General features: G+C 35.6%; 1 protein-coding gene across 2 annotated transcripts; it reads right to left on the bottom strand.

Moving 5' to 3' along the window:
- Positions 1 to 80: 80 nt before the first annotated feature.
- Positions 81 to 25,037, bottom strand: LOC139979466 (b(0,+)-type amino acid transporter 1-like). 2 transcript variants are annotated; one of them, XM_071990283.1, is made up of 12 exons: positions 24,732 to 25,037; positions 13,370 to 13,634; positions 12,446 to 12,709; positions 11,226 to 11,351; positions 10,585 to 10,690; positions 10,162 to 10,206; positions 9,433 to 9,556; positions 8,680 to 8,783; positions 8,142 to 8,238; positions 7,386 to 7,535; positions 5,899 to 6,070; positions 81 to 5,660 (listed from the first exon to the last, which is right to left on the bottom strand). In XM_071990283.1, the coding sequence occupies exons 2-12, from the start codon at positions 13,572 to 13,574 to the stop codon at positions 5,572 to 5,574; spliced, it is 1,482 nt and encodes a 493-aa protein (XP_071846384.1). In that variant the 5' UTR covers positions 13,575 to 13,634; positions 24,732 to 25,037; the 3' UTR covers positions 81 to 5,571. The 2 variants fall into 2 exon arrangements, with proteins under 2 accessions (XP_071846384.1, XP_071846385.1); XM_071990284.1 differs by lacking the exon at positions 24,732 to 25,037 and adding an exon at positions 16,413 to 16,583.
- Between the last annotated feature and the right edge of the window lie 191 nt (positions 25,038 to 25,228).

Genomic DNA, 25,228 nt, shown 5'->3' on the forward strand with positions numbered 1-25,228 from the left:
TTGGTAGCTAAATTCAGTCACCAAAATGGAGATATTGTTTGGAGTAATTACTGAAACAAAAAACAAGAGATGACTTTCAATTATTTTTTCTTTTTAATTATATTTACATGACCACTGTGAATTGATACTTCAACACAGCCAGCATTACTTATGATGAAACAGTTTTGAAGAAATGACCCAAAAAAAAATACAAATAGTATCTTGTTGAATTTGTTTTTGCAGTTACATAGCTAGATGAAAAAAATCTATAAAATTAAGAATAACTCTGGATTTATTTAGGCCACACACTAGATCTTCTCAGCCATCTCTCAGCCGTTTCATGATTTCTATCGCACAGGAAATGGAAAGCAAAATCTCACGAGAGACTGACGGCAAACTCAGAGATTACTTCAGAGTTAAAAGTGAGACAACTCCCAAATCATATCTACGAAAGATTTCAAGAGTATCAAAGCTGAACTGGGAAACAAACCCGACGACCAGCGCACTAAAATTATTGCAGTATTCAGAAATGAAGTTACAGTGCCAATGTGCCATCCAAATTTGGTTTTCTCCCCATGCACCCTTTACAAGGAAGACAGGAATATGAGCACCTCTGAAAATGACCTTATGAGGAACAAATATTTCTTTCATTTGCACTTTGAGGAACAAATATATTCTTTATTCAGTAGTTATCAAACTTCTCTCATATTTGCTTTGACAACAGCAGATGTGTGAGTCGATTCATAATTTTTATCGTGTGACTTGAAAACGGCAACGTATCGTTTAAGTCTGATATAAAACACATTTTGTTTCTAAATTGAAGAATACATTTATCTTAATTTACAAGCTCAAAGAAAACACATATATATGAAAACACAAATCCAAACATATTCTTATGAAGAGCTCACTTGTATACATCAGTGCTAAATGTTGCTTCCATCAATAACTGAGTGGTCAGCAGGAATCGTGGTTCTTTGGGTTTTTGGTATTTTAGAATAAGTGCAAATGATCTAACTTCCTCAGCTTTTCTATGTGATAATACCTACATAATAAGGGCTATGTGAGAGATATACATGTAATATATGCAGGTGCAGATAGAGGGAGAGGAGAGGGGGGGTGGGCGAGGGAGGAAGGCTCCCTCTTTACACATAGCAACAGAACGGAACAAATCTACGAGACAACATTTGTCGGTGAAACATCGTAATGCCCAGTCATTTTCAATTCTTTTGAATTAAAAACCCCCCCAAAACATGACTGTTTTCCATCAAACAGATTTCATATATATTAGGGATTAGCATAACAAAAGAAATACGCTGGTTTTGTTGTTAATCACTTCACACACAACAAAAATGTACAACTCTTGGGAAAAAGAAAAATGAATTTAGCAAAAAAGAGATATTGCCACCATAATATTTTCACGTTGTAGTTTTTTATCTTAATAAATTTCAGAATTTCATACACCTTAAGTTTTCAAAAATCCCAGTTATTTAATATAATGAGCAGCAGAAAAGAAAATGAAGAAAACAGAATTTTAAGAAACATGTGAAAAAGTACATTTCAGATTGGCCCAAAATTTTTGAAGAAAAAAAAAAGGCAGCCTCAGAAATGGATGAGAATTTATTTGAAAAACAAGAAACAGTTGTCATGGACTCTTTATAGTCCATCTCCATTTTTATTGTCCATTTGAATATTCAGTTTGTTTTTCAAACTTCCTGTTTTCTTATTTTGTTCACAAATAAATAACTTTCTTTCCAAGTCTTCTTGCGATCAGGTTTTTTTTTTATACATTTATTAACAGGTTAGGTCAACAGGTAGAATTTTGTTTGGAAGTCACCAAAATTTGCTTTAAAATCAATTTCACATCGTTTCCAAAATTGGCCAAAGTGAGCGTCCACTCTTGAGACTTTTAGCAGAGTGGTTTACCCGAGAAATCCACCAAATACAAAGATTCAACCGTCACGAAGCATCGAGAAAATAACCTGGTTGTATCTCACGGTCAAACATTCTCAGCCTTGGGTGTAAACTGCAATTAAGGTCATTTGATAAAAATATGGTATTTTACCAAATGGAAAAATATGTATTTGTAAATGGTCTCCAGTTCTATCATATTCATATTTCATTATTATTGAGAATTAACTTAATTATTTTCTTAAAAATAAAGCTCACTAATAGCAAAAGAAAGAAAAAAATAACTCAAAATAAAAATCACAAGTAAAAACGAAGTCATGAGTACAACTAACTAACTGACTTGCAATAAGTTTTTTTTTTCCTTTTATCACTATCATTATTATTACTCATGCTTCTTGCAAATGAAACATATTATTAGGACTGTCCTCTGAAATCACTCCCTGACAACATTCTTGTTTGTGTTCTCAAAGGCACATGACATAGATATTTCTCATTTTGTCAACTATCTAACCACACAAAATTTTACTGTAAACAATAAAAGCAAGCTACTTTAAGATTTAGGTTGTACACACAACACTAATCTACTTATTCATTAACAATAGTAATATTTACATATCTAAGCCCCCCGTCCCCCCACCCCCCCCCAAAGAAAAAAAAATTCAACTCGCATTCTTTGCCTTCGAAAGCTGCACTTGAAAGTGGACCCTGTTCGATTTTTTGTAATATAAATTTGATAGACAATTTACAGAGAATACTTAACAACGATATTCAAGCTTCCTAGTTCATTTCACCCCGTCTGCGTGACAGTGTGATATAATACATATGACGCACAGTTTCAAATATGAAAAATAGAAAGAAGGAACAAGTTACATTTTACAGCACAGTACTTCATTCAGACCTTGTAAAGAAAAAGTGTAATGTACAGTTAGATTGTTGATGTGTGTCGGCTATGTGAGAGAATACACTGTTATATCCTTAATATACATTAGCTTACCTATACAGTAATGGTACAGTCCATGTGACATGTAATAGTATGCAGATGTATGCACATGAATGCCAGACAAAAACAATGAAAAGATAGCCTAATTAAGTATGCACATCAATTGAAAACCTCTCTCCACAATCTATTCTATCCTGGACAATCGACGCCATATGAGTAGTCTCTTCAGGACAACATACACAACCAACAGACCTATGGCTGCTACATTTCAAAATCTAAACTCTTTATGATGACTTTTAATTCAACATGCTCTAATCTGCCCACTTATGAAACCAGAAGACCAAAAATGGCAATACCAAAACTTTGAGCCCATTTGAAAAGAAAGATTCCTAGTAACAAATTTCCATCATTCACATTTCATCTTCAAATGCTACCCTCAAAATTTTGTCTTCAAATTTATTGCCCAACCAAGAATCTGATCTTTTAAACTGAAGTGAACAATTAACTTACCCTTCCCATTACATATCAAAACAAGAACCCAATGGGCACTATGGTTCTATGGTACTGCAAATTCAAAACTTGGGCCCCTCCTCAAAACATTGGGCTAGATAAATGTTTGCGCCTAAATCTACTTAATATAATATAAAAATATTCTTGCCCCCAAAAATGTGGACCCAAATTGTCCAAAAATATTGGCTCCCACTAATTTGGGTCCAAAGAACATGTCCCAAAATTTGAGTGGAAATAATATTTGGAACCACCAGGCTACAAATATGGGCCCAGAATATTTGGGGGCCATATACATGTATAAGCCAGCTATTAACCAAAAACTGTATAATACCAAGTTTGGATACAATCCAACATAAGGTTGCAGAGTTATTGCAATGTCAAGGAAATGTTGGCCCAAATGGTCCCAAACATATTAGGCCCCACTTCTCTGATTTGTGTTATTTTGATGAATTCTTGCATCTCATCGATACGTCAATCGACATGTACCTTCTACGCTTCCGTGCAATATTAAAGGCACCACCCAGCCATGTGCATTGCATTATTAGAATAATTGAGAATGTGGAATACATTTCATAATAAAGGAATAAAATCGCATTCAACTGTGACAAGATTTCTTAACAAGTTGATGAGAACAGGTTTTCTTCATCCTAGATAAAATTTCTTCATCCTAGATAAAAGTTTTTTTTTCTACAAGCCACTTTGTAATGTCATTTATACAATATAGAGGTCATTTTTTCCCCTGTTTTATTCTATTCAACACAAGATATGACTTAGTTGCCAATGCAAATGTAACAAACTCATAATGTTGCCAGATGCAAAATATTAACAAACACCGTAGATGCACCTTTAAAGAAAAGCGATTGAAGTGAATATTGAGAATAACTAAGGGAAATTAATATTTCAAACAATCGGATGCAACAGCCTCTTGGATGGAGCACAGTTATGCATGAAGATAAAACCCTGTCTGTTTGAAAACATGACCCTACAATATGGAAGTGTAACATTTAGTTTATGTATATATACAAGTACCAAGCAAAGTACTTATAACACAGAAAACAAAAACAGCTTGACATTTCGTCAGGTGGTTTAAACGACTAGCCCATATGTCAAAATATTGCGAAGAGAGGATGTTTGCTAAACTGATTGAAGTTTTATACATTATTTGCTTAAAATTGTGAAGGAATTAATCCTGTATCATATCCATTGTACTACATTTATTGAAACAAAACTGGTTGATATGTTAAGGCAAAGAAAAGGTGGGTGGAGGTGGGTTCATCCTTTCTTCAAGACTACAAAATTAAGGATTGTTTACTGGTTAAATGCCACTGGATTTTGCAATTTGCCAGAAGAAAAAAAATTCCATTTTTCTGCCAGTGCCAAATTAATGTTGCTTTCGCTTTAGTTCACGGTAAATGTATGTGGGAAGTTGATTTTAGCAGGAGATTTGATTTATTCACTGGCTTAATTTGGGAAATCCTTTATTTGTTACATTGTACCATTATTATCACAGGAGTTGGTGTTACAAATCCAAACAAGCTAGGCTCAGTATATTTGTGTGATCTAGTATGATAGGCTACAAGATGTACAGTGAATGAGTGTGTCTTGATTACTACGTAACTATGGCCTATTATACATTACAACTCAAGGGTAACTTCTTTGAGCACACACAATGTACCTAGCACTCTCCAGGAAGAACATCGTTCTTCTGGCCTGAGTGTCAATTCAACACTCTTGGATAAAGTGCTTAGCAAGCAAATATCCACATATTGTATTGCCTACAAGTTTGCTTTTTGATGTGAAATCTTGCAAGCAATCGTATATCTCAAATTCCTGGTGTTTTCACCTTCTTTGTTTATACTTTCATTTTCAGTAAGATAATCAGTTTAAGGATTCCTAATCATTCTGGAAATTGCTCTGCTTTTCAAAGGCAATATCACCTCTGCATATTATCTTCAACTACTTGATGACTTATGACAGCAATCATTCATGATAACAAATCCTGAGATTTCCATAGCAACCATTGTCAGTTACATACAGCCAGATACATATGCATTTGAACTGCTCATTGCACTGCATTACAAAGACTTGAAACAAAATGTCATGCCAAACACATTTTAAGAGCAAGAAAAACAGGCAAGAGGTCAAATTCTGGAAGGGTGAATTTTGAAGGTTATATACAAAGCTCTTTCCAGTATGCTCTCTCCTCGTATAACGCAAAGTTGTCTGTCCGAAAATTAGTCTTTATCTTCAATTCTTTCCACTGACGCTGAATAACCAGATGGTGCCACAAACATGAGCTTTTGTAAAAACGTTTGAGTTGGACCTGCAGAATGGAAAAAAGTGAAAAGGTAAGGAACCCTGAATATTTTCGCTAGCCAGAACTGGGCAAAGGATGCCATGGGTAGGGCATATAACATGAGTAGATGAAATCCGAACAATTAACGACTAAAAATACATTAACTCTTTTAAAACATTTTCTAAGTAGTAAGTAATCTTAATCTTAAACACTCTACATTTTTTCTACGAGTAGAAAGCAAAAGAAAAACATTGATCGGACTTACGCATGATGTAAGGAATCCTCAGACCGAAATGAACGAACGGGAAGTAGAAGAGAAGACCGCTCAAGATGAAGAGAAGTGCATAGAAGATCTCGAGGGTCGGTTCATTGATGATAGGAGCGAGGACAAGGTATATGGAGGCAACCAGACCGATAATGGGAATAAAAATTGGAATCTGTCAAATGTAAAGAGGAAAGGTTGTTTTTAATTCGGTTGATGAATATTAAGACCGTTTCTTTGGTCATACCTTCGTAATACGCTCATCCGCTAAACAAGAGCTATGTCTGTTAGCATGTTTTTGGTACTGTATTCTGGCCGGCCCGACGTTGCTGGCCATTACTATTTACTCCTGGACTACAGGTGCAAAGTTTTGATCAAATGTAAGTTAAGGTACAGAAATGGATTATTATTATTATTATTATTATTTATTGCTTCTTGACAAATTTTTTCATGGTTGAGCTAGTCTTTCAGAGTGTGAAAAATGGACACTACAGGGCTAGAAAAGTCTTGCTAACCATACCAACCTCGTTCGTGGGTAACAGGGTCACAGCAGGAATTTCCCCCGCACAGGAGACCAAATATATATATATATATATATATTAAGAATAAAGCTGAGAGGTTTTACATGAATAAAAACTGAAATCATTAGTAGAATATACCAACTGCCCTATTCATTGTTAAGAACCCTTATGTAACAAAGGGTGCTTCTTCATCAGTTAAAGTAGGAAATCACCTGAGCAAATGTGTTGGCTGGAATTCAGTAAGGTTTCCCTCCTCTGTGATACTGATTCTCCCTTTGTTAATTGTAACATAAAATTTACAATTTAAGACTCTATTATGCCATTCAGTAAGTTCCTATTTTAATACACTATCCTTGATTTTTATACAACACATGTCTACACTGTTACCGGGACCAACCAACCAGTATGGTAGGTAATATAGTTTTATGCATCTGCTACTTGTGAGCAAGTTTGTAGACAAATTTAACAACAGGCTAGAAAATGTGCTAGAATAAAACCAATTAACTGTTATTTGCATTGTGCGGGTATAAAGATATGGAGAAAAGATTATGCCGTTTTTGTTAGCATGGTAGGTTAACTTGTTAACAAACAAAGAAGAACAGTAACAAAAAAGAGATAAAAAGAGGGTCTTTTCGTATTTTAGTATATGCGGGTGCTGTTTATTTAGGAAGGAATCATGATAAGCGCAAAACCGGTTTTGAAAATTGCAGGCATGCAAAAGCTCATATTCAACGATTTGGAAAAAAGATAAACTTCTGGCAGCTTTAAGTAGAGCACATTGTTGTCTCCATATAAGTTTGCTAAAGAACTTGCACACTTTCAGCAAGTACAAAAAATCATCTTTCGAACAAATGATATTTTCACTTATGACTAAAACCAGTTTTTCACCAGCCCTTTTTATACCACATCATATTTTTGGCTATTTTTCAAAAGACAATCAGGGACATATTTCTGGATCAAGAATTTTACCTTGATTGGGCGTTTAGCATTCGGTTGTTGCACCCGCAGTAAAATGAGAGCAAGTATGGTAAGGCCGTAGAAGAGCCAGGCGGCAAAGCTGAAGTAATTGACGAGGGCGCTGAAGTCAGATGGAAGCAACATCAAGATCGCTATTCCTCCCTGAAAAACAAAAACAAATCACAATAAACAACAAACATTGGAATAGTTACAGCTTCAAAACTAGACTGTTAAATTTCTCAGCTAATAGGACAAATTCACACTGTATCATTCATTATAAAAATGTAAATTTTCAGCACAATTCAATGACAGTGAAGATAAACATTTGGTAATTTGAACAATTAAAGTCATATTTTTTATGTATCTGGCAATAGCAGGGAATGAAGTTCTTTGTTTACCTTCAAAATGTGCACAACATTTTACAAAAGTGGAAGGAAATCAATTGTACATAAAATTTCTTCGATATCTATTAGTATAATTTGACCACTTATTAATGTAGACATTAAAAACATTGCAAAGCAAACACTGTAAATAAAGAACATATCAATTTTTATACTACAAAAAAATATATATAATAAATTTAACAAAAACATTTAACAAAAATTAATCGATCAACCAACCAATAAAGAAACAAACAAGTACAGTGGAGAGAATATTCGATATGAGCAAAGGTTTTAGTAATATGTTAAATCCCGTGGCCCAAAATAATCTCTCAGGTTTATTCATGATGGTACCCGTTGAGATGTAATTTAACAATGGTTTACTCACCGTAAGAACAATTGATGGAAGGGGTGTATAGTATCTGACATGTACCATTGCGAGTATATCCATCATGTGACCCTCACGAGCTGTAACAAATGGCAACCTGATGGATACGAAAAAAGCAAAGAACAATATTGGACTAGATCAAAGAGAATTATTTCATTTACTTTGGTCTTGACAAAATTAAAATTTGAAAGTTTGATCAAGAATATCAAGACACAGCGAGGTGGAAATGAAAATTAATATTCTGTTTTCCAAGCTAAGTGACGAGGAACTCTCGCTTCCGTGCTCCAATACCTTAGCTGAATCATTTTCCTAGAAACAAGCATTTGTCAGCAGTTATACTTTCAAAAAAGCAAACAAACATTCATACAAATCATTTGAAGTATTACACAACATCATCAAAGGTCGGAGGGCAATCCATCTGAAAAATGGATCATGTGAAATGGAAACCAGGGCTTGAATAAAGGATCAAGGAGGGCAGTGCAAGACAAGACAGCGTTGGTTAATACCAGCCATGTTGGTAAGATTATCAAATACAAACCTGCCAGCAGTAAAGAGACAGCCATTCACAGCGCCCACAGTCGAACAACAGACTAGAAATGGCATAATCCACGCCATGGGACCCAGAGTTCTCTCAGCAAAAGTCTGTAGAGGTGACAAGAGTCATACATGAACAAATCTTTGAATGTGATAGACTGGAGGTTACTTGTTAGTATTATCAAGTTGTTCAAGCTCACTTCATGCTATATGTGGGTGTTACATTGGTCTGCATTCTTAATCAAGGAGAATTAAGAACAAAATAGCAACACTAAAGCTAGAGCTCTGTAAAAGTACGGCCAAAATCTTTGGCCGTACTATAAATGTGGAGAACTATATCTAATATTTTATCGATGCTTTTATCTTACCATAATTATACATAACATAATTATATCTGTATGTATATATATATATAGCCAATCAACGAAACATATATATATATATCTATACATATCTATATATATGTGTATATATACATAGATATATATATTTACATATATATATTTTATTAAGAAAATCCACCTACATTTAATGGTTAATGCAATCTTATGCAGTTGGAAAAGAATTGTCTATAAGATTTGAAATTGCATTGATGATTCATGTGTGGGACCCAGTACACTCTTAAACTTGTATTACATAATCACATGCTCAGAAATTCACAATCAATTATATGTGTCTATTGTTGTGAAAATCAAATATGAAACTGAAATTAAATTACATTAAATGAATTGGTTACAGGTTTAAAGGTTGTACTTACGACTGCAACAGCAGATGACATCAGCATTTCTTCAGGTGAAAGCACTGTGAAGTATGCGATGTTGGTCAAAAGGTACACTACTGTGACCAAAGGTATACCAATCAGAATGCCATATGGCAGATTTCTGAAAAGAGAATCCATGGAGATGTTTATAACATGGCTATAGCCTTGTACTCACTCAAACTTCACCACTTCAGGGCCTTACACAAGCAATGTCTGAACGAGCCCACTCTTTAGGCCGTAGCCTAGGCAACACATATTAAGACAATGTAGGGTTATTCATTCATGATTATCTTATGGATAGATAAGATTATCCTATGGATAAATAAGATTATCCTATGGATAGAGGTTTTGTTCTCCCCTTCAGGGATGTTGCAAGCTACAGAAAATTCCCACCACCAACCACCTACCTTGCCCCTTCCACTCCCAAACCCCTCATTCAGACTACTGAACTATGCTTTATCATGTTAGTCTTTACTTGCGGGAGCTTGAACTCATGTGAATGTTGTAGAGTAAACAATTTGAAATATCTCTTGGTCTTTTAAAATCTTGTCTGTAATACTTGACAACATTAAAATTAAACACATAAACTAAAAAGCATCTTCTATCTTTCTAGCTCATCGCTGACTTTTGTGACCATAAATCAAAGTAAACCTCTCCTTTATGAAAGATAATCCTATCCATACTCCCCACTTATCAGAAACAAGAATCGTAAACATTTTGACATACCTGTAAGGGTTTTTTATTTCTTCTGTAACAAAGTTCAATTGGTTCCTTAAAATTAAAGATTGGAAAGAAAACGAGAGAAACATTTATATGGTGTCACACTGTACATACATTAGACAAACAAATCATGTTTTTGAGTCAGGAAGTTACCTATCCCCCTCCCCTTCCCCGGTCCTCCAACCCCCTTGTATGCACTTGCACGGCAAATAAAAATCATTGTGACAAAACATGAAGCTGTTGTTTGTATACTTCATCACAATGTGAAGGTGGTACAATTCCAGATTCTTAAAGCAGAGAGATAACACCCTTGGAAAAGTCATTAGATACTTGAGTACATAAATTCGCACCAGGAACTCCAGGACTCATAAATTTGGGTACAAAACAAATTAATGAATGACATTAAAACTTTGTTGAACAAAATCTCACCATCCATCATAGGCCCACAGAGACTGGTAGAAAGCAATACCGTAAGCAAACAGATTCGGTGCCGAACCTTCAAAAGACAGTTTCGGTTGGAGATATTTGGTATGGCCTGCAATTAAAACGCAAAAAGATGAACAAATAGAGAACTAACTCTCCATTTGAGAAAGCCCACACAATGGATAAGACACAACTGCTTGCATTTTTTAATATTAAGAACATTTAAGGATCCGTTGTGTGGTTTATACACTCCAAAATGTATTGATTTTGTCATTAACTTGAGAATCCCCAAACCCTACCTGACTACCGATGTTATTGTACTTTCACATAAACTTAATCCAAGTGAGCTTTGACATTTTGACCTCTAGTATCTTCAGGGGACCACACAAGTCCTCTTACTTAACCAATGTAGGATATATACAGAAGCCCTAACTATCCTTCTTATTTTGCTCAAAATCATGTTTTCTTTGTACATGCAGTACAAGCTGTTGTCACGTAAACTCTTCTCAATTGTAAGTTATCCGGATCTGAACAGTGGAGTGTTAAAGTGAATGGCCTGAAGACTATTGATATTGAAGCTATACTGTCACAAGAAGGAATTAATCACAGATTAGTCTCGACATATAATATATCTACACCGACAATACCTTGAAATATCCGTATAAATCCGATGAAAATGATGATGGCTAGCGCCAGCAACTTGGCTAGCGTCAGGACATTCTGAACAATGGTAGCAGCTTTCACACTGACACAATTGATGAAGGTCAGAATCACTGCAAATATAAAAAAAACAAAGTTAAAAAAACGTATGTGTTAAAACTATGAGTTATTCACGAAAAAAATAGAACAAATCCATACACCGTATGGATTTTCTACATTTCACAGTCAGTTGTGTAGGAATGACCAACTTGTACACAGAGGCTGACTACAAGCACCTTATCCACTGTGATCAATATTTTACAACGTTGGGTTGCAAACAATGTGTTGCGAAAATGCATCCAGTTTTTGTAGCTCGCCAATGGAGATGGATTAAGTTATACGTTTTGTCATCAAATCCACAGGGCAAGCTCACTGTAATGCAATCTGAGCATCTAATCTAAGGGGTGGGGGAGGGGTGTCTGGTGGGTTGTGCCTGCACAGTTCTCACAGAATATCCTGGGTCATGGGCCTAAAAATTTGCAGACTACTCTTTAACAACTATTTTGATGCTATAGTGATGAATTTTTACAACAATTTATCAACCTCCAAAAATGTGCATTCTTTTTCATTATTTCATTCAAAACATAACACATAAGAAAACAATGGAATTAATTAATGATAACATTGCCCTCCAAACCCTTCCTTTTGACAGGTTTACAAACCTAATTTATCACATTAAACGTACCACACAACTTAAAAGCAGACAATGAACAAATTCCAAATTTAGTTGTTTTTTTTTGTTTTTGATTAATGCCAATGAAAAACTCAAGCAGTTTGTGTTGTTCAAGTGTCCTGTTGACAATGAACTACCAGTTTAGAAATTGCAGATACTGTACATTCGACTTTGTTTCCAATTTAAGGAAGTACACTTAATCTTTCAGTGCACAATTGTAAGCTGCAAGCCTCATATAGGTACATAGCAGAGCTGAACATTGCTTCTAACACAATTCGCTGTCATTCAGCTAATTGCCAAATGTGTACCATGACCAAGAAGTACAGTTTGTTTTGTTTGCCAGCAATACTGCATCCACAATGCTAATACAAGTTCAAAAGTCAGAATTTGTTAAAAAATTACAGAGTTTAATCTAAAAACAAAGGGGAAAAAACAAGATCAGACTGGAAACAAACTGATTGTTTTAAATGTCATTAAATCAAACAAATTACTCACAGATACAAAGGCAGGCAAATATTTTGGAGGCGGCTTCATACGTTGCTCTCGACGAGTCCTCGCAGTCGTGGTTAGGGTACAGAGGATCTGCCATGTAATAACCAAAGCTGAGCGCAATTGCCGAAACGCTGGCAGGCATCAGAATGAGGGCGCACGTCCAAGAGAAGAGGAATGCCGGTATCGGACCCATGCTCTCCATGAGGTAGACGTATGTCCCTCCGGATTTAGGAATCATAGTACCCAATTCAGCAAAACAAAGTGCTCCTGCGTACAGAAGAATGGGGATTTGTTTCATTATTTGAAGGGAATGATTTTCGGAAAGAGCTTAGCTTCAATAAACTGCATTAATTTCTGCAGTGTTAACAGGTTTTTTCGTTTCAAATAACGAAATGATTGATCGTACAATAGGAAACCAGGCATTTACTAGTTAAATGGGAATCATGTGAGATGACTGGTAAGCAATTAGCCTACAGTGCAAAAGGTATCGAAAATTAAGGTAAATACCTGTAGGTGGTGGTATTTATAAGTAGTAGAGGCTATTATATATGTACAACAATAAAACTTGTTATAAATCCTATTTTGAAGGGGTGCATCGGTAAAAGCAAAAACAGATACCAGCTGACGAATACCTGGTATTACCAGGTACACCTGAAATTTTTGCGGAACAGCTACTTCCAGCTTTAACTGTACTATCAAACACTAGCATGAACCATATGGACACTAGCCTAGCCTACAAATGTATTTGCGGTTTAATGACGACGATTTTCCCATCTATGTATTTTTCTCTTGCAGCAACTTATTTGAAGCTATGGAAACCTACTACTGTGATGATGGGGTTAGTTAGCCGGTGTAATAGGTTTTAGTGCCAGCTCCTCCTAACTTAACATGTTTTTTTTCTTTGTGTTTCTGGCTCAGTATACTTACCGATCATAGCTAGAACACCACCAAGGAACCATATCACTAGACTCATTCCGACGCTCTGTGTCTGCTGAAGTACGTAGACTGGTGAGATGAAAATTCCAGACCCAATGATAGTACCAATGATGAGGGCCACGCAGCTTACGAGTCCGACCTGCCTTTTCAACGTCACCTTTTCTGAACCATCATTAGTATCTTTGATGTCACCCATCTTGACGTCACTTTATATGATCTGTGATTCTGTTTTGTATTTGTTGATTAAAATTACAAACTGGAAATGAAAAAGAAGAGAATAAAGCAAGAGGTCAGATTTTATGCAGATTAAGGGGACAAAAATCAAACAACAAATGACCTTCTGCTACATTGTATATTAGAGTAATGATCATTATTCAAATTACGTATCCACGATCCAATCGCTTAGGCAAAGATAGCTGGAAAAAGATTGTTTGTAATTACTGTACCATAGCGAAAAGCCAAGGAAGTATTTTATATGTTTTACACACATTTTTTAGCACAGTAGGCTACATAGACAATATATTTGTTTTTCAAGGACGATTAAAATATTTTTTTCTTATACTATAAGTTAGACCATTATCAGTTGTTGCCAGCAACTTTTTAGAATCCCAGTTCTCTAGCTTCACATGCACAGTAGGAGAAGGCCTTAAACAAAAACAAAAAACATCATCAAACTATTACATCATGAATGAATCCATCATCAAGCTATGAACATACTGTACTTTACACCACTAAAGAGCAATTCTGAACATTTCTGGGAATTAACATTCTTAAAAATTTTAAACAGATGGTTAGGAATAGGTTTTATTTAACATAATGCCCACAGTAACATATCTGCAGTATAGCATTGCCTTATTGTACACTGTATGTTATGTGACACATTTGAACAATGAATCAGGAATAATGATGTTTATAATCTCCATGACAAGTTCTCCAGGCAACAAAAAAATAAAAATAAAAAACTCCTTGATACTACAGTATTTAGTTAATCCAGTCAAAGTTTAAGAAAGCTTGTTTTTTTTAAGAAAATGGGATCCAACACTGAAGAATAGCATACATGACATCTGGTGACAGTAATTTATATGAACGACAGCCCAACAATCCATTGTAACTTAGACATCGTTAGGGTCATGACCTCTTCCCCCTAATACTTCACCCAGGTTGTTTCTTGTCATGTGGTCTTTATTAATGAACAGTGCTTGAAATGATAGAGAATATCTCCATAAAATATCAAATAATGTACACTCATCCTTTTGTCTTTCGTGTTGTCAAAACTGAACCTGAACTGCCGACATTCTCAAGATTCGAGATAATGATATCGTTAAAGCCGGGACAGCTGCGTCATGAAATTACATTATCATAGCACCGTTACAAGGATTGCATCACTAACAGGTACTTGCATTCTTTAGTGACGGTTGTCTCATGCCAAGCCTACAGGGTGTATGGCTTTATACACCTCCAAATGATCAGGAGATTAAACCGTTTCATCCAAATACTGTTGCACTGGGAATCTTGGCACAATCATTGGCTGAGGTCGATACTCTCTGTCTCGCACCTGTCTAGTTTGGTGATATGCAGAATCTTAACACATGTGGACTTGATGCATGCTACTGTTGTGACTTGTATATGCTCTCTGTTATAACAGTACTGTACACAGAACGAAACTCGCATTAATCTACAGTAGACCAGATATACATCCTCACTTTAGTTGGTCCGGTCCATACAGGTTTATGGTTGGCCATAGTGGAAAACTGCCACAGATTAATGCTAACATTTACATTTCTTTTGTTATGATAACATAAATTGTGATTTAATAATGACATTATTATTCTGGGGCCAATCAGTGTGTGCATGTTTGTATGCCTGCATAAAATTATTTTAATATAGAGATATATTATAAGTTTTAATTGTTAAAGACATGCATTCCATTTAATTTTAGCATAACATGTATTCAATTAATGCTGGTTCTTGTATATAAATATATCTGAATTAATTCTAGCATATCAAGTTTACAAATAAAACTAGAATTAAGAACAGACTACCTGTCAAATGGTCAATTGACCTAAAGTTAACCTTTGATGGATTTTGTTGGAGTTGTAGCTGTTTTCATGATTTCTAATTGCCTATTGGAGTGATTAGGACATTGCTGTTCATAGACCTTTAATGATAGCACGTATATATTTGATCCTTTGTTTTAGCATATATTTATGTTAATATATATTCAAATTTACTTAAGTACTGGTGGTGCCGGCACATATGTCTGCATACACATAAAGCTGCCACATATTTAAGCCACCAATTCTCCAAAAACTGCTCCAGTTACATAGTATTGACTAAAAGGAAGAAATTTTATCTTACAGACTACAGAATGTCGATACAGTCCACTTAAATTGTCTAACAAATTTTGTTTGAACAGAAAAAGGCCCTACCGTAAATGCAGACACAACTAACCAAGTTAACCTTATAAATCTGGTCAAGATCAATGTGACTGGATTTCACTCTCCATACTTTGCATACTCTACTCTATACTCTAACTCCATACTCAAATACTCCATACTCTACTCCATACTCTAATTCCATACTCAAATACTCCATACTCTATTCCATACTCTTAACTCCATACTCTTAACTCCATACTCTACTCCATACTTTACTCCATACCCCACATTTCACTCTCCAGACTTAATTGCTAATTAATTGCAATCCTAACCTTAAATCGGAAATTCTCCACTGCATGTATGTTTCTCAGTGAAAAAAACCAGGCATTTTAGACAAGTTGACATAATGCACATTTCAGCATTTTGCCACATATAACATGTGCACTGAATATCAATTATTTTAATTAGGAGTGCTCAACAACCTTACCTGCTGCAGTTGATACCTTGACATTGCACTACTTCAAAGGCATGGTACGTCGTAAAAGTTTCAAACCAGTTTTTTTAACCAATTCCAACTTTATGCTAAAAATCCTCCATCAAGGTTAAAATTGTACCAACTACCTTGTAATCAATTGCTAAAGCCTAAAAATACTCACCTACAGTAGTCAGAAATGTTTTTTTTCACACACAGTGTGGTTGTTCACAAACTAGACGACTTGTCAATATTTCATGTGGTATGAAATTTCCAAGTGAGTGTTTGACTAATAAAACTCTGGAACTGTGGAAACCGATACAGTACATGTGTTACTGTATGTCTCAAGACCAATGGACCAAAATTTGGCATACATGTATGATGTATACATGCCAACAGAAGACTGTATTCCAGAATGCAGGCCAGGGTGCACTGCGAGCAACAGGTCATCTGTTGGCAAATTTATGTACCAACTAAAATGTATTCAGTAAACAATGTGATACTGCATGATTTATATAATAGTGGTTACACGGGTCATAAATTTATGTCTCCAGTAATAAGAGACATCACCCGGTGTCGGGTAATCGGGGACCCTAATTTTCTTTCCACTATGATTTGTGTAACACTGTATTTGCACTGTATTACATACTGTTATAATGCTAGAGCACATTTTATACCAGCAAATGTGGATGTATTCAAAAGATACTAGTCATTGGAACTAAATAATTCAACAGTTTGGTTGTCATTGGGTACATAATATATATTTAATTTTTCATGGTGTCCTCTCAAATTTAATGCTTGATTTAGATAGATCTGCATATATACATGTACAGTATGTATTATGATTTTGTGGGTTCGGGTACTAACAAGTAAGGAACCGGGTAGCAATCTGTCGGACGGGTACCCGGGTAATTGGGTAACCTGTGTAAACACTATTATATATGCAAAAAATCAAAACTTTAATCACTGGAAGAACATTGTCCATCAATCGGTAGGAATGGTCTTACTTGATGGGGTTGATGGAGTTACTTGATGGGGTTTAACTAAGTAGTTGAATTACAGTATCACAAGTACTGTGGCCTCTTTACAAGCGGAATTGGCTTGATGTAGAAGTCCTCTTCCCAGTTTGTGGGGCGGGCCTTTTTTTGGCAGTTCCCCTAGGTTGTTCCTTTGATGTCATTGTTGTTTTGGTACAGTACTTGTGCATAGAATAAACTAATTAAAAAAAAAAAACTAGTGAATCCCAAAAATATATGGTGGGATATGAAAACAGGAGTTGTGAAAACTTAACTTCAACAGAAAAAAAAGCCATGTCTTATAACATTTGCTGCTTATTCAATATTCATGCTCGTCCAAAAAACAGATATGCAGGTACAGTGTATAGTATCTAGCACATCGATAAAAGATATGAACATTATTTACAGCCATGTTAAATTCTGGTTTATCTTAATAGCAAGCACTCATGCAAATTACATCATCTTGAATTCATGGTTATACATTGTTCCTCTTAAAGGCATTGAAGACTCGCCCCAAACCGTGTGCGGCCATCTGAAAAAGTTAACTTTCTGTTGCTTGCAAGTGACGTTTTGTTCGTGTCGCTACAAAATCCAGACAGTAATGAAACGTGATACCTTGTTATCTTTTATCTGGACCTGAGATGTTCATCGCTGTATGGTTTGTATACTGTGCTGTGGGTATTGACCGCAGCTGTATGTACTGACTGTACACTAGTGTCTAATTACCAATGGTAGCAAGCTGTGTGTGTATCTTCTGGGATCGATGGTGGTGTTTAACACTTCTGTTACATCTCATTCGAAACTAGGTCAAATTACCGGCATTAGACGTTTCATTTTTCGGGAGTCTTCACACCCTTTAAATCTTAAGTTAGGATAGGCTTATAAGCCTATAGGTAAATCTACTGTAAAAGTGTGGTAGGATATGTCAAGACTGCCACATAACTAAGAACAACAAACCATTGACATTTGCTAGTACTGACGTTTCATTTTGTACACATCCTGAAACTTTGCTGTATATTCTGTTTATATATTTTATATTCACATCTACACTAGGTATGATTCAACCTACAGTATATCGACAAAGTGGTAAAACGTTATAACGCTTGGAAGTCAACATTAGAAGACCATTTCTATGCTTTATCTTGTTTTCATGAACACACACCAAACAACACCTGCTTCGCCATTCCTTGTCCTACGGTATTCATTTACCAGGCTGCATTATAACTTTAATATGTACACCTTTGAATCGACTAGTAGTTTAGATGTGTACTCAAAACCTCAAAACATACAGTACATACAAACCATATACGGACTAAAAGCTGTACATACAACATTAAAAAACAAAAATTTTAGTGGCACTGTTGGCTAATTACTCCATACTCTAGCATCTGTACTGTATCACACTTGCTCATAGAATCAGGACAACGTCTGCAACTGATTTGCATTCACTTTTCTTCATAGATTTTGCCACATTTATGATATCCCAAAAGAGATTAATGTAGTTACATGTTTGATACACATACTGCTCGTCATGCTTGTCCAAAAACCATTTAGAGCATATAGACGAAAGCTATGAAGCGTTTCTGCAGCTCATCAATGCTATTGTTTGGTATCATTTACGATATCCCAGCAAAAACAATTGGGGCAAGCAGACCACCAGTACATTTAAGAAAACGTTTTGTTTTTGTTAAGGCCCAGGAGTTATCAGTTGTCCATTCAGAATAGAACGATGCATTGCTACGATATAAAATATTCACAAGTTGGTTGAAATAGGATTAATAACTGTTTAGTCATAATTTGTCACCATGGTGTTGAATATTTGTCAATCCATTAAAGCCATTCAAGCAAACAAATGAGAAACAGTCAGTGTATACTCTTTGTGAAGTATCTATTAGCAATATCATGTTTCTTCTTCATCTTTGCAGGAATTTCACATGTATACATCAATCATTTCTAAGTTTTTTAATTTTGATTAAATGTTTTCAACTTTTTTTTTTTCTGTGTTAATAATTAAAAATATGTTCAATGTTGTATAACAAAATGTAACTTTCTTCATGTAACCTCTGATGGCATGTTGCCAAAACCCTCCTAGTAACGGAATTACAATATGTCCTGCTCATTTGCATGCAGTTGATCCGGACAGGCTAGACTACACGTGTGTTCTCTTGCAGACTGCTGGCAAAGTACTGTATAGCATATATTTCACTGCTCAGCAGAGTAATGAACATGGACGAATTACCGAAACAAACCCTCAAGACAATTGAAATTATCATTAGATGTTGGACAAGATCCACCTGGGTGATATATATTCAACTAACAAGCATATACTATATATGTCCGTAGTGTGCAGTATATATACTGAATAGTTAGCAGGGCAAACTGAATAGAACTTAATTATTGATCCTTACTTCTGGTCATGGAGATGGACGTATTTGTCTACCAAAATGATAATCTACCATAAGGGCCGGACAATTCTATAGCATCTTTGAAAAGAGCCAGTGAAGGAGATAAGTGACCTTTCGAGAGGATTATCTCTTTGGTTTGTAAGATGACTTGACAGACTTGTTCTCAAGTTGAGGTGGACAGAAAATCCATCATACCTGTATTGCATAATCTCTGTAGTACTATCGCCTGTAGTACTCTGTAGTACTATTGTTGACAATACTGTGGGGCATGTATGCTATGATCTGAATATCTCGTTTTGAGGATGAATATTTAGAGTTTCTCAATCCAAACCTCTGTCAATTGTTAATTAAGCCCAGCAATGAACCATCGAATCTAGTATCATGCAGGTACAGTACTTCAACCACAAAATGTTACAGTTTATTATACTGTATGTTCATACTTGATAAAAAGTACCAAATTCCTTAAGATTTTGATAATAGATTCTTAAAGACTTCCATTTTTTTTTTTTTTTTTTTTTTGCATGAACTGAATTCATCCAATTTTTCAAATAATTCCCAAATTTGATGCAGGTCAAATCAGTAACAGGGACTAATCTCATAATGTACTTGTACAAAATTGAGTTTACTTTCGAGTTATCTGTTTAAAGAACTTGTCAAAGGTAAACATTTTGAATAAAGTGATGCGAAGTTTTTCTTTAAAGTGTCAGTGTTGAGGTATCATGTTTTCAAGCTGACAATCACAAATGCATACACAAAGTACATCCACAGTAAATCAACATACCTAATTAAACAACATGTCTGACACTACATAATATGTTCCATGTTCTTTTAATGTGCTTCATGCATTCATTTGGCCCTCATCCAAGAAACTTATCACATGCAGATGGTATTGGGATCATTAATTATTCATTCGAGACATTTCATTACGACGACACATGCTGGGATGTCTTAACTCTGTTCGCGGGAATTTGTTCGAGGTACGAAATGAAAAGTTTTTTGAGCTACAAGATGCACAACATTGACAACAAAAACATTTTGCTGGAAATTTATAAGTAGAATCGTACTGATAATGCACCGATCTGTTTTTGTGCTTTATTCCCCAAGTAGCAAATGGCTCCTCTGAAAAAAAGAAGATTAAAATAGAAAGGGTAGGTTGGGTGAACCGGTTCGTTGAAGCCATGTAAAATTTATCGTGACTTAAATAAACAACTTCATCTCAACAAATGGATACCAAAATTTACAGCTCTGCTGTTTTCACCCATAGTGACATGGACTAGCTAGCATGTACTATACATTAAAAAGTGACACTTGTCTGGCAAAAGACAATGCCTACTCATAAACGTATTCAAGAATATTTCCATGGAGAACATTGTCTTTTGCTGCCCAGACAATAAACTACAGATATATGTTAAAGACAAAACATTTATGTCAAGGGTCACAAAGTCTGTAACAAGACAAGAGTTATCACAACAGGTGAATAACTGGCAAGATAAACACACTTCCATAGACAATTGCAGTAATAGCAGTATAGTGTTCCATTGAATTTGTTGAATAGCAACTCCTGAAACGGTTTGTACACTGATTTGAGACAATAAGAATATGACAGGTTGATCTTCCCAGGGAATAATTTAATCCAGTACATATCACAAATAATCGAACACTGTAGCAAAAGGCTACACGCCCAAAGATGTACAGCAGTTTTGTACTCAAGAGCCATATAGTATCTATATATGAGAAAAGCTTCACAGCCTTCGAGACTGCTACACAAAATTTGAATGCTAACTTATTCTTCACATCTCCTCTGTGGAATGTTTTGAGACTCCGCAGCCATCATCCCTGGTGAGACACACAGAGATGTATACCTTATGTACAGTACAGCAGTACTGTAAGTTGAGCTCACTTGTGCATTTAAACCAAATCACCTGGATATATTAACCAGTGGGACCCTCACCCATGAGTTCATAATTTTGCAGGCTTTGGTAGCATTTATGATTACCACAACAATTAAGTCTAACATTTAACTGTTTTTGGCAAGTCCAGTACTTACTAAAAATTCAATGCTGCAGACTGCTGAGTGTTTCAAACCTTCAGAAAATATCCTTTTTTTGGTAATGACTGCTATAAACTTTAGAAGAACACATGCCATCCACAAAACTTATGCTTTCAAAAGAGAAATCAAAAGGGCCTGAAAATCAGCTTTCATGATACTCAACAGTAAACATATAGGCATTTTAAAAGTAATAATGGGATATCAAGAATATTTGGCATTTGGCACAACTCATCTAAATGTGTACACTCTGTTATTATGAGTGCCTGAGGAGCCAAGACTGTTACAATTACTACCCACTGGAAGGTTTCAGCCTTTCTCCTTCATACAGGGGAGGCAGCATAAATCATGTTTTACTCATTTAAAGCCAAAGATCACCCAGGAAGAACCACAATGGATCCCACTGGAAAGGCATGTAGCCTGCTGTGAACAACCCTAGCTTGTCTATTTAGTATGGAAATGTCATGCTTGGGTCATAGAATAAGTTTGCTCTCTGAACACAGGGATTAGATTCCTGTCTTGTATTTTCGGAAGAGGGCAAACAATAACTTTATAGTCCTCCTCAACTAGCATATGGTACTCAAATAAAACTATTTTAGAACTCACAAATTGACACAAATAGGTCATACTGTTATATAAGAAAAAGTCAGAAAAACCTATTTGTTATGTTCTAATCGAAAACAAGGCAAAAAAAGGTGGCTGCAATTTTTGTTTACTTATATTTCTAAGGATCATTGACTTTATATTTGAAAATTTTGTTACTGTTTGATTTAAATAAGAAGAAATACATATATGTACGGGTACCAAAGTAAAAATTGATGAAGACGTTGCTTGCCCTGTCAAAACAACTTTCTCAGTCGCTGAAAAAGTTGAGCACCACTTGATCAAAACATTGACAACCTACGGTAGAATCAAAATGCAAGGTTCCACCATCCAGTCCACAAAAAAAATTGAACATACTGTATTAACCCAAAACCTATGTTTACTTGATATTAATGTGGTATTTTGAGATCAATCACTCACTTTCAAGCTTGTCATGTAATTATGCACCTGTTGGTCTGCTATATTATCGAGGATATTTGCCTAAAGACATATCTGCTTCACGAGCAAATTTGCATGTACTATTTCATAAGTTAGAACAGTAACACTGGCAGAAATGAAATGAAAAAAAAAATTAACTGAAGGCCAGATTCCTACAAGACAGAACAATCAAACCACACATATAGGAGATTAGGACCCTTCGGAGAGTAGCTACCGTAGAAATATACTGTCCCTTTACAATTTACGTCACAGAGTCACCTGGGATTAAATCATACCAATTTATAACTCCACCAAAACAGAAAAGTATCGTTTTGATATATTATAGCAATGCAACACCTACTATATATAGTTCTTCCTTGTTCCTCATTCAGCAGACCTGACCTTCTATGAGAAAATGTCTCACCATTCTAAACTGAATCAACAACAACGACAAAAGGTTTTCCAAAGTGGGCAAGACAGCAATGACGAGAATACAGATAAATTATATTTTCCGAAGGACGTGTGTCTAATAGGGTCTTTCCAATGTTGCTATTAAATTGCTTTAGCCCATAACCTGACTTGGTTACTTAGTAATCATTGCGACACATGAGGAAGTTGAAAACTACAGCAGAAGCCTTGTTCTGGAATCTCTGGAAGTAGTTTTGAAAGTTCTTGGTTTAGACTAGAGTACTTAAATTTAAAGTCATAAATAGTTACTCTCTTTAACATTTGAGCATACTAAAAACAATTGGAAAGTTAATTTTTCAGAGATACTCGAAACTTCTGGTAATTCCAAGACATTTTGTTGGATGTCTACTTAGAATACGAAATGTATCACTGAAAAAATAACGCTACAAGAGGGGAGCATTTAAATGACTGCATCATCTTGAGTGAACAGAAGTTTCTGGCATATATTCATAATGTAATGTACAGTAGTTGAGTTATAACATGCACATATTCACCAAGCGAGGTGATCAAGGTGCAGATCCTGCACATTTATATCTAGTTTATAAGTTCATTGAAAGCCTATATATATCTATGTGATGAACATTCATGATCACATCTTTTTGAAGAATATTTGCAGGATGACAAGTCAGGCAGGATATATTTCCCACTTATTCTTGCTCTGTAAGGGGATCATGTGTCCACATCACCCTCTCCTTCAAAAGACAACTCGAGACAGTCCCTAAATTCCATGGGTGTACGTACTGCAGCAGTGAAGGTATCAAATTAGTCAATGCCTTCCTTCTAGAAAGCTTAACATTTAGACTGAATTGTATTATATCTAACATATTTGTATAAAGCTGAATTACTTCAACATTGCATAAATCTGGACATATGACCTATGTTGCATGGCCTGAGAAAATGGGTCTGCACAACTTACTCCTATTACTAGTACAGTATTAGGTCTGGGGTATTAATCTGTGTTGTCTTAAAAATCAACTAAAATGTTCAACTCATTGCCCTAGGCTAGTTGTAGTAAGCATTGTTTAATTACTAAGATGAAGAATGCAAAAATATATATCGAAAATCATGTATGAAACGAGAAAGCCTTTCCGAAGAAATACTGTACACATGCTGTACGAGGAAATTATAAACATATCAACGTGTGCGCCACGATAAGAGAAAGTGGCATGATGCCAAGTCACGTTTGGCATTGAGTACTAGTACTAACTTACTACAGTTCCTCACTGATGCTACACATCGTATTTTTTCGTATGTACAACCCTTTGACCATGCACAACAAAATGAAATTTACAAAAAAGTTGAAGATTTGGAACAGAAGAAAGTCCATTTGTTGATGACAAATATGAAGATCATTCTACCAATCGAGAGTACTCTAAGAATCCTCGCTACTCAATACCTATGTTGGTATTCATGCTATGTCAACAAACATGCGAACAACAGAAAAGAACAAGCTTATACTACTGGGTACATATTGAAAAACAGAAATGAACCGATACATTCCTGCGGTACACACGTGAACATGAAAACAATACTGAAGGTAACATTACCAATGAAAAGTTAACTTCAATTTCCACTCCAATCTACTGCAATTCACTGATTTGAACCGTTGCTAGTTCGCCGGTATTCTTGCAACAATTACGTTCACAACAATTATGTGCACAGCAGAATTTAGCTTGTAGTGAACCTACGCATCCATGTGGAAAACTATGGCGCTAGTAGAACATGTGAGTCACAGCCGTATATAGAGGTGGATTATGAATGAGTCTGTAGAGCTGACGCAATACATATTCTCCCGCGCAGCCGCTGCAAAACAATACTATCGCGGGAAAGTTCGATAAGGAAGTGAGTGACTCACAGAAATCATAGGTGTAAGCACCGACGCAAATTTAGAGTCGAGGGCTGCAGTAAGCAAATATTATTGAAAGCAGAGCAAGACACTGAGATCAATGAAGTTCTATAGTACGCGCAGCCCCTTTGCTGTAAAGTTGCAGTTTCCCAGTGCACTGAACCATGTTACAATTTTGCACACTATTCAAGTTCATCA

Source organism: Apostichopus japonicus, chromosome 14 (genome assembly GCF_037975245.1).
Source record: "Apostichopus japonicus isolate 1M-3 chromosome 14, ASM3797524v1, whole genome shotgun sequence".
Classification (NCBI taxonomy): domain Eukaryota; kingdom Metazoa; phylum Echinodermata; class Holothuroidea; order Aspidochirotida; family Stichopodidae; genus Apostichopus; species Apostichopus japonicus.